This window comes from Phoenix dactylifera, chromosome 14 (genome assembly GCF_009389715.1).
Source record: "Phoenix dactylifera cultivar Barhee BC4 chromosome 14, palm_55x_up_171113_PBpolish2nd_filt_p, whole genome shotgun sequence".
Taxonomy (NCBI): domain Eukaryota; kingdom Viridiplantae; phylum Streptophyta; class Magnoliopsida; order Arecales; family Arecaceae; genus Phoenix; species Phoenix dactylifera.
The window spans coordinates 3,442,686-3,453,550 of NC_052405.1; the positions used below are offsets into that span (position 1 = coordinate 3,442,686).

The window sequence follows — 10,865 nt, forward strand, 5'->3', positions numbered from 1 at the left end:
CATGACGCTCGATTAGATTATTTCAGTCGTTTAATTGGCTTAGCAGCGTCTGCTAGACTAATCCCACCATAGAAAGCAAGGCCAATGCATTCTATTCCCTTCTACTTCCATCGACTCAGATCATCCACCGTCCATTCCGAAGAGCTGCACCAGTTTGTCATCGGTAAAGTCTTTGCCCATTAGGACGACGACCAGCTGGTGGTGCACGGCATCGCAAGCTCAAGATGCACAACTAAAGATGCCTAGGGTTCCATCATCTTAACCATCTCTGCCGTGGCTTGAAATGATGATTGGGGTTTTTGACAAAGCCTTGGTACTAGAGATATCATTGTATAATAATCTACGAGATGGGCATTTCCATATTAGATTCCTCTAAATACAACAAAGCAGAAAATAAGGAGCATCCAAGCAGTTTTCGATTTTCTGTTTCTGTTTTACTGCTTTTAAAACAGAAACAACAAATAAAGCTGCAAAGGCGACACGGGGCACGGCATCCAAACCCCCCCTAGACTCCACAGCCCCCTCTGTATCTCTGTCTTTTTTTCTTTTTCTTTTTTTTTTCAGTTATACGTTGCTGCAGCAGAACTTTCCGGCTTTTTATTTTCACCAGACTGTACTCATGTTAGAATTGTTTGAAATAAAATGCTGTTTGACAAAAAAAATAAAAAAAAAATCTTTCCGCCTTTTAAGCCCATATTTTTGGAGAGCTGGTTAAAAATAAATGAAGAGCTGAAGCAATATAATGTGCGCACTCGGGGGGGAAAAAGAATACAGCAGTCTCGATCATCATCAGTATTCGGTTCACGAATCAGGTTCAGGAGAGAGTTTGAAAAAATGGCTGTACATCTTCCACCAATTCACCTAGGCTTCCTCAACCGTCCGATATTCCCAGATATGTGGATTAGATTTCTCCCGAGCTTCTAAAATCTCCTGCAGCCAAATAGGGGCAGCCCTGAAGCTAGCAGCAAGACCAACATACAACATGTACCAGGCATACATGCGTGATGTGGAGAATACTGCAAACAACGACAACGAACCAAAAGACGAAAAAGGCCAACAAAAGAAATCAACAATAATCAAAAGTACAACTTTCGTTAGCACGATAGGGATTTTTTTTTTTTTTTTTGAGGTAAGTGGAGACTAAGGAGGTCAATCCTCCATTAGCCACCAAACTTTTTTGAAAATTCACGGCAGAAGTCTCGGGAACGTGAGAACTATATCGAAGCGGTTGCCTTATCCGGCCACTCAGAGTCTTTCCACTCAGGCGGAAGAAACGGACGGGAGCCGTTGGTTGGTCGAGCCCACCGTCCAGCACGGAAGGAGATATGAAAAGAATGAAATATAATAAAAGAAAAGGTGGAGCGGAGGCGAGCATCGGTCCATCTCCTTTTCCGCTCTTCTCCGACGAAACCCGCGGACGATACCTCTGGGTCACCGTCGTGACTCCGCCGCCGTGGACGCCTTCTGAGCGAGGGCGGGGCGAGGGCGGGGCGAAAGCGGCCGACGGGCCAGAGGTCGGGATGCAGGGGAAGAGGTGGGAGCAAGGGAAGGAGCTAGGGGTTGGAGATCTAGACGATGGGGACTCGGGAGGGCGTCGATGGGCGCGGACAGGGACGGGGGAGAGGTCTCTCGTTGCAGGCGACGAGGCGGTGTATCAGGAAGCAGTGTCAGCAAGGAAGGCCTTCCACGACAACTCATCAATTCACACGATCACGCGCAATCATGATGGTAACCCATTAATTCGTTCCGTCATATCACAGGTACACGTGTATCCATTTATAAAAGACAAATCCCCCTCCTTAGAGGGGGACTCTGAAACCCAGAAAACATATCTCTTCCCTCCTTCTACACATTAGCCCCCTCTGACTTAAGCATCGGAGGGCCGGCGCCGGAAACCCCGGCCACCGGCTTGTTGCAGGTCTTCCGGATGATGCCGCTCGCCGACGGACCGCCACCTGCCATTCTAGCACCGGAGCTGCTCTTTCTCAGCCGACGGTCGCCCCCGGATCCAATTTCCAGCAACAATATATAATTACATTTATTTAAAAATTGAAAATATAAGCAAAAATATTGATCTAAGTAATAATTAAATTTTGTAACTATAAAATAAAAAAATAAATTACGTTAACATAGTCATTTATTTTTTAAAAAAGAACATGATACTATATAAAATTAAATAATATTATAAACAGAAAAAAAAAACATTTTTGATATGAACACAGATAGCTATTATTTAATATTTATTATTATTGTTGTTGTTGAGCGGCGTTAAACTCCGGTTTCTTCTCGTGTCTTGTTACATGCTGGACGGTGGGATGTACGAGACTCAGTCAACCAGCCAACCAACGGCTTCCATCCGTGCGGCCTGCTCTGTTTCCTGTTCGAGAAGAAAGGGCTGAGCCGGAACCGTCCGCTCAAATACGGCCCTTTGGAGCACACATTTTTGGGCTTCTAAGAGTTTTGGGCTTCTAAGAGTTTTGGGCTTCCATGCCCCTTCGACACAGAAGCGAGCAGTTCTTCACAAAATCTTACCGGTGAATTCTCTTGCAGTAGCCAAACCAAACCAACATTCTAATGTGATGCCATGGGGTTGTTTTTGAGGAATCTAAATCGATGTCAAGAAAGCTACAAATAGCTGCAATAACTCCGGCATTGCTCCCTTCTCTTTTTGTTCCTTTTTATTGTTTTCTCAAATTTCCAGTCATCGGCTGCCATCTAAAAATTTAAGCAAATGCAGATGACATTCATAGAGGCCGGGAAGGGGGAATGCCTGAGGTAGATGGTTGATAAAACAAGGGCAGCACTACACGAATGAATACGTTGGAGAAAACATGGCAGCGGTTATGTCAGTCAAGATTAAGTGGTGAAGAAACCAGGGAGATGGTATAAACAAGTGCAACAAAGATATGCAGGTGCCTGGAGATTAAGTCTCGATCAAATCTTTTCTCCAAATAAAAAGGATATGCACGCGCCTCTAGAAATAGACGAGCTCAGGCTCGCATTGAATGGTCGAAAGGACAAGGAAAAAACAAGCTAGCATGAATCGAAGAAGTGAGAGACAGGATATTGACTTATTTTTCAACAAAGAATTTGTTGATAAATAAAAGGATAAACCCAAGGGGGGCGTTTGGTAACCCCAACAGGATCACCACGGTGATCTAAGATCCCCGGTGATCCGAATGCTGGGATGATTTGATCTCCGATAATCTAAGATCATCGTGTTTGATAGGCCATGATCCAGTGATTAAAAATTCCCGGATATCTATGAGTAACTTGTTTGGTATGGTACGGAGATCCAAGATCACTAACTACATAATATCACAAATACTCTTGATATATCTTAGATGAATTTTTTATGTATTTTTAATTCTCATGAATTAAAAATATAAGTCAATATACTAATTCCTATAATAGCTCCATAATTTTGTCACATATTCTACTTTTAGTAGCCATTATCATATATTTATTAATCATATAAAATATATTATAATAAAATATTAATATATTTATCAATATATTAATTATTAATATATTCTATAAAATATATTTATTACACCTATAAATTATTAATCTTATAAAAATATGTTATTTTTCATTATAGAATTAATATTTTTATTTATACTTATAATAGTTTTTTTTAATACTAATAATTATTTTGATTAGAAAAATAAAGTAAATAGGAGTAATATAGTAATATATTAAATATTTTTATTATATCAATATAAAATATAAATAATATATTTCTAATAGAATTTAAAATTATCCTTCAATAATAATAGGATAATAATATGATTAGTAATATATTATAATATAATATATATCATTAATATAATATATAATATCAACATAATATATATATATATATATATATATATATATATATATAACATTGATATAATATATTGATGATATATTGATATATCAATTTTTCTGCTAACTTGAGGGTATTTTTGTCTTTAACTTTCAATCCAGGATCACTGCTCTGGGGTGATCTTGGATTCCCGATCTCAAGGACGGGTATCCCATCATCGAGTTAGGGGGTGATTTGAGGAGTGGAGGTGATTTAAGATCACCGCCACGTAGGATCACCGTGGTGCAACGAAATGCGGTGATCTCATCACCTTCACCCATATCACCCTTGATCCTAGGACGATCATCCCATACCAAACGCCCCCAAGAAGGTTTAGAAATCCTCCCCTAAGACACACACATCAAAAGAAAGAAAGAAAGAAAAACAATCAAACAAAAAACCGAAACAGAGAAAAGACGTAGCAAGATCATATGATGCCTCAAAGACTAACAGCATAAGCCAAGAATAAACTATGGCATACATCTTACAAATCAAAGACATGAGTCAACCAACACTAATCAAGCATTAGAATCCACGCCGAATGGCTGCAACACCAATTAGTAAAAAAAAATGCAGAAAGAAATTATTTGTAAGAAGGCCATATCGGAGTTGTCTAATTTGATGGAAAATGACTTCTGAACAGTACATTAAGGCAAAAAAGGCAAATAGATCCTCGAGGGAGTTATCTTGTCAGATACAGGTAGGGGTAAAAGTTACAAGGCAACTAGAGAAAAAAGTTAAATTATCCATGGACAATATAATCTTAAATTATTCATCGATGCATTTGTAGTTAACTAGGTTATTTGTCTAGGCTTAGAAGAATATATCAATGTGAATGTAAGGTATAGTTAGAATGATGACGAACCTGGACTTCTGATGACTTTTTTTGTTTTAAGGCTCAAACAGTCAAAGAGAGCATTCCACTTCCCAAAGCAATTGTCAAATTCTCCATATCTGTAGTATTGTTGCATCTGGTGAAATGGAGCTGCCATATGGTGCACAAGCATCAGCAGATGGTACAACTATAGAGAAATTGAATTGTACATAATGAGACAACAAGACTAACCCTACAAGTATTTGCATCGCATCATAAACTGAGAAGTTGGCATTAAATTCCTTGCTACAGAATGAGAAATTCTTTGATGCACGTGAAAACACAGCGTTATATGAAAATTGTATCAACAGTGTAGTCATCACATCCTCAAGTCTTGTGCAATCTGTTCAGGGTCAACATATACATGATCAAGGTATTACATCACTCTGTACCACAACTTATTTCTATAATGTCCATCTCTGTTTAAATAAATTATACATAACTTTCTTTAAAGACTAACATGAAGTGTTCGATCAAAGTAATGAACATTCCTTATTTCATGTTCTTCAAAGATTAATATGAGGTGTTCAATCAAAGCAATGAAGTTTCCTTATTTTCATGATTTGATGCAGTCAATGTGGAGGCAATTCCTCTCTTTTCTCCAATTGATAACCATGCTTAAATCACTAACCTTTCGTAGCTGCATATCACAAATAAAATTCAGAAATTGAAGGTACTGTCTTGGAAATATGCACCTTGTGCCATTGAATAACATGGTTGCATATTGGGCTAGGTCATCCCATATACTCAGAGGACATTGTGTTCGCCTGAGCTTGGGCTTAAGAAATTTCGACACAACTTGAATTTAGGTGAAACTTTAAGCCAGATATGCATGTGCATGTATGCATGTCTCTGCATTAGAGATGTTGACTGTAGAATTACATAAGGAAATGTTTAACTGAACACAACCTCTAATCCATGAAATACAAAAAACAAAACAATCAATGTACTATTTCATTTTCCCTTACTACAAAGCTTGGCAAATCATTTAATGTTTGAGCTAAGCTCAGGTTAAAATCAGCCAACCAAGATTTGGTGTATATGGTTTGAGCATTTCTCATTAGATTGTGAGCCACGATCAGGCCAGAATATATAGGGCTATCCTGTGCTAAAACAAGCATTTTGCAGCATAGATTGACCGTAAGACCACCTTTTACTTGGCTCAGCCAGCCCAAAATGCATCCCAAACCAAGGCTATCCCAGAGTTTATGAGCTGTTGCATTGACAGTGGAATACGGGGGCTTGGGGCCAACAAAATACCCAACAAGGGTTGATTCCCAGGCTTGTCGACCCTCATCAGCAACCCCATTGAGTGGTTTAACCTTAACTCTTCCTTACTCAACAGCAGGAGCAAAATAACATAAATAAAAAGAGGTGCCAAAAAAAAGAGAATCCCTTCTTCACAACCAAATCTCAAATAAAAACTTAAAAAAAGAAGAAAGAAAAATCAACTGATTCCACAACTGCCGCAAATGAATTCTTAAGCCCATGACACATAGATCTAAACATCCAAATAAAGGGGGAAAAACGAGATAAAATCTGGTAAGATTTCATTCATAGACTTCAAATTATATTAGTAAGGATGGTCCTATGCCTTGAATTGAAACACAAGCAATCCAAATTTGGTCACAAGCATTGGCTGAAACAAATGAACCACAACCCTCAAACTAAAGCCAGCAACTAAAGGGGGGAAAAACATAAATTCCTAATCCTGCCACAACAGTCTAAGCTATTATAGCTTGGTTTGGGTTAAAAGATTAGCATTTTGTAGCACTTAGATAGTTATACTTCATTGAGGTAATGCTTAAATTGAAAATTATATTAGAGGAATAACTTATAAGCCCAATGCTTCATAGAAAAGTAGCTGCCTCAACTTGCACTGGCATGAATTCCTAATCTCGCTGGCCAACATAATTTTTACATTCCATTATCGAATCTCCCAGATCCAATGGTGCCAACCAACGATAAGCTTTCACAGAATTGGATTTTTGAACATGGTGTTGTCTGAACTTGTCTGTTGATATTGATACATCAACATGGCAATGGATCATCATTGACAAAAAGATCATAAAAAGCCTTGCACTCATTCATGGTCATCATATTTAAACACAATAGCCAGTCCATGGTGGATTGCTAACTGAAAGATTTCAAACCTCTTGATTCTTCCTCAATCAAGTTTGAAAAAACCAAATCACCAGTATTTTTGTGCTTCTATACTTGCGTTCATGTTAAAACTATATGATCTTTTAGAATTGGCTCTCAAAGGATCATTTTGTCGACTGCCCAAAATTTAAGGATGCATTCATTTACTATCCTTCAGGCAGGCGAATAGCTCAAAAATAGTCTGACCAGATCATCCAATGTCTTCAATTCTCATGAAAATCACCCAGGAGATCAATGACTGCAAACTTAGCCCTTTCAAGCCTCTTTGCACAAGGCTTTCTGGACATGTTCCTGATTCAATCCAAGTTCTAGGCATAACTATCAACCCACTCTGAAACTACGAAATGTAGATCTGATCTACGATGTACGTAGATTCAGAAATCAAATTCCATTTTTGGAAAAAAAGAGTAGGAAAAAGCTCGAGCTAATCATACCCAAAACCAAGTGAATCCTCAAATCCAGCAAAGCTTGAATCTTAGTATGAAATCCACCACGCAGGAAAAAGATTATCATCAATACTCAATCCCACTAGACCTGCTACGAGCACCCGATTGCCACCTCCACCTCCATTGCACCGGAGGGAGCAATAAAACAAATAGTTGAGCGGCATAAGGCGGTATCGTTCCTCCCACCTAGATCAGCGCCCTGCTTACTCTATGGTTGAAAATTGGAATTGGAGCGGCCCTAGAGATGGGTGAATAAGCTGTTGAGCGAAAAGGGCAGAAGATGCATCTCGGGAAGACAAGAAATAGTCAGAGACACACTCGATTTATAGGGACATCCACCATTCGGACCTCAAATCGGAAGATGTACAATCGTAATCTGAGAGCAAGCAGAGGGCTGGGCCGTTGCTGCTCGCACTTTGGGGGCTCTCGTCTCTTTTCAAGACCCGGAAGATCGACTTTTCAGCCGAACTAACGCGCGTAATGTAAAAATCCAAATCAAGCATATATATAGAGCGAGCGATGGAGCATTCAGATAGTCAGAGGGAGGGAGAGAGGGAGAGAGAAGGATTGCGTGCGTACAGTAGCAGAACCAGAGAGCGTCGAAACATTTGGTGCAGGAGAGACGCAGGGCCTGCGCCTTGGGGGCCGCTGAACCTGAACTTGAACTGTTGTCGTTGGTGGTGGTGGGAGCCGCCGCCGCCTCTTGCTTGGGAGGATGATCCATCTGGGTCCAAGAGAAGCGCAAACTGTTTATTATGGAGGCCTCAATAATTAATATGGACTGGAATCTATGCTGGCGAAGAGGAGGAAAGAGGACGACGACGGAATCGGAAAGACCCTTGGCCTTGAGCTGGATGCCGCCGGCTCCTCTCCCACCGGGAAACTAGGAACTGGGAATTAATTGAGTATGGGAAGGAGGGGGCGCCCTTTCGGCTGACCACCTAATGGAGGACGGTCCTCGCTGGCACGAACGCTTCACCCCCCGTGGTCCCGTGCACACCATACTCAGCGTCCCTTAACCGCCATTTCCAACATGAGGTGGCAAAATATGATCCGATCCACCAACGCGATTCATATTCGATCCGCTATAAATAATTTTGAATTTGGTCTAAACAGATTCGGATCATAAACAGATTGACCTATTTAACCTATTTATTAATTGGATCGGATATGAGTTTTAGATATCTGACCCATTTAATCCGTTTAACTGTTGGACTGATAGATCAGGGCCACAACCCACAAAGCCCAGGGCCAGCCCAACTCCCTGCCTCAGCTTGTTTTCTTTGCCTCGGCCCAACTCCTCGCCTCGGCCTAATTTCAGCCCAGGTCACTTCTCCTTAGTTAGGCTTAGGGACCTTAGGGTTTGTGGCCGCCCGATTCTATTTCACGGTTTTCACCGCCTCCGAGGCCCGATTTCACTGCGCCGCCCTCTTCCCTCAACGTCCCTCTCCCGGTCTCCCCTCTCCTCTCCTTCGGATTCTTCGCCTTCGCCCTCTCCTCCGGACCTTCGCCTCCGCCCTCTCCTCCCCTTTGCCAACTACTTCCGCCTCCCCGTCAATGGCGACCGCGACAGGGACCCGAGCAAGCCCATGGACTACGATGGAGGTAATGGCACAGCAACTCAAGGGTTTTGACGGCTCGGACCCGAGCAGCAGGCGGAGGAAAAATCTTGCGGCCGCCATGGAGCTGAGGAGCAAGACGAAAGAAAAGGAGCAGAGAAATTAGAAACAAGGAAAGAGAAACTGTGAGTTGTATCTCTCTCAATCTCTTCATTTCAAACCAGCAGGCACCCTCTCTCTCTTGCCAAAGCCCCAATCCCCCACCTCTCTCTCTCCGTCGAACCCTCCCAACCTCTCCACATCTTTCTCTTGCCGAACGGAACCCCAAGGTCCCCAACTTAGCAACCCCCCACCTCTCTCTCTCTCCCCGTCAAACCTTCCATCTCTCTTTCTCTTGCCGGAAGAAACCCCAATGAATGACGGCGATAGCGGACCGGGGAACAGCGATAGCGGGCCGAGGAACGTCGACAGCGGGCCGAGGAGCGGCGATAGCGGGCCGAGGAGCGCCGATAAGCTCCCTGGTGGGGAGGACGATGGAAGCACCGAGCACGGGTAATCTCTCTTCTCTTTTTATTTTAAGTATTTAATTTCTAGTTTTTACAGTAATAATGTAATATTTAGTTAAACGAATAAGTATAAACCAACCCGACCTGTTTAATCGATCTGTTTATTAAATAGGTTAAACGGTCGGGTCGGATTATATTTTTATTAAATAGGTCGGGTTCAGGTTGCAATTTCTGACCTGTTTAATAAACAGGTCAGGTTCATGTTTATACTTTTCTGACCCATTTAACATCTGATCTGACCCGTTTATGTCTGATCCGACCCAATTGTCACCCCTATTTTGAACCATCCAAACGTCTTTAGTAAGATTAGAACTTTTATAAGAGGTTATTTCTGTTTGGTAATTATATTTCTAAAATATTATGGCACTTTAATATGTATTTAGTAAATAAATTGAGAAAGTATTTTTTAGTATGATAAAATAACCATAAAAGACATTGCATAGTATTGTACAACAAAACATAATAAAATATAATATATATTAATATATAAATATATAATATAGTATAATATTACTATAATATAATATTATTATAATATAGTAATATAATATTGTATACTATAGCATAATAATTTAATATAATATTAAATTATTTAACATAACATATCAATATATTATGATATAATGTAATATAATATTATATTTATAATATAACACAATAATAAAAGTATAAAATATTATAATTATTAGCATAAATTAATTTTTCGTAATACAACATAATATTAAATTATTTAACATAACATATTAATGTATTATAATATAATGTAATATAATACTATATTTATAGTATAATATAATAATAAAGATATAAAAAATTATAGTTATTAGTAAATTAATTTTTCATCCTTCTAATGACTATTTATCTCTGTAACAAATTTTCTATCAGATTTCTAGAATTGCAAAGGGACATTTTGTGTAATTGTTATATTTTATCAAGGATATTTTGGTCAAAAAAACAGCTTTCCGACCAAGCCTAAAAGTGTTTTTTCGAAAAGCTTCAAAATGGAGCTTCTCCCAAAAATTTATTTTTAGCTTTCAGAAAAAGTTAAAAGAGCTTTTCAAAATTTTTATCAAACACTCCTATTTTATCTAAATTGTTTTTGAAGGGACAAAAAGTATTTTTTGCCCCTCCAAAAATTCTTTCAAACGGGGCCCAAATCATCATCCTTCCAATTCATCCTTAATTAATGTTATTCCCATCTCTTTACAAAAAAAATTAAAATTCTATCCTATCTAATTCTATACTCTCAATTCGTGATCCACTCAAAACGAGAAGAAGAATTTATTTTTGATATTTGTCATGTCCGCACAAACAAAAAGCCATGCAGCTGCTCTATATAGTCCCGCATGCTTACATTGTTTTACACTCGCAACAGTCCGAAGTCCTCTAAATAACTGCACCGCAGTC

The 10,865-nt window shown here is 39.5% G+C and overlaps 1 protein-coding gene across 2 annotated transcripts; it reads right to left on the reverse strand.

Annotated features, from left to right (window-relative positions):
* Nucleotides 1-394: 394 nt before the first annotated feature.
* LOC103696330 (uncharacterized protein C227.17c-like) lies at nt 395-8,266 on the reverse strand. 2 transcript variants are annotated; one of them, XM_026800848.2, is made up of 3 exons: nt 7,913-8,266; nt 4,716-4,835; nt 395-930 (listed from the first exon to the last, which is right to left on the reverse strand). In XM_026800848.2, exons 1-3 carry the CDS (start codon nt 8,055-8,057, stop codon nt 902-904), a joined length of 294 nt encoding a protein of 97 aa, XP_026656649.1. In that variant the 5' UTR covers nt 8,058-8,266; the 3' UTR covers nt 395-901. The 2 variants fall into 2 exon arrangements, with proteins under 2 accessions (XP_026656649.1, XP_026656648.1); XM_026800847.2 differs by lacking the exon at nt 395-930 and adding an exon at nt 4,917-5,067 and having other exon boundaries at nt 3,915-4,835.
* Between the last annotated feature and the right edge of the window lie 2,599 nt (nt 8,267-10,865).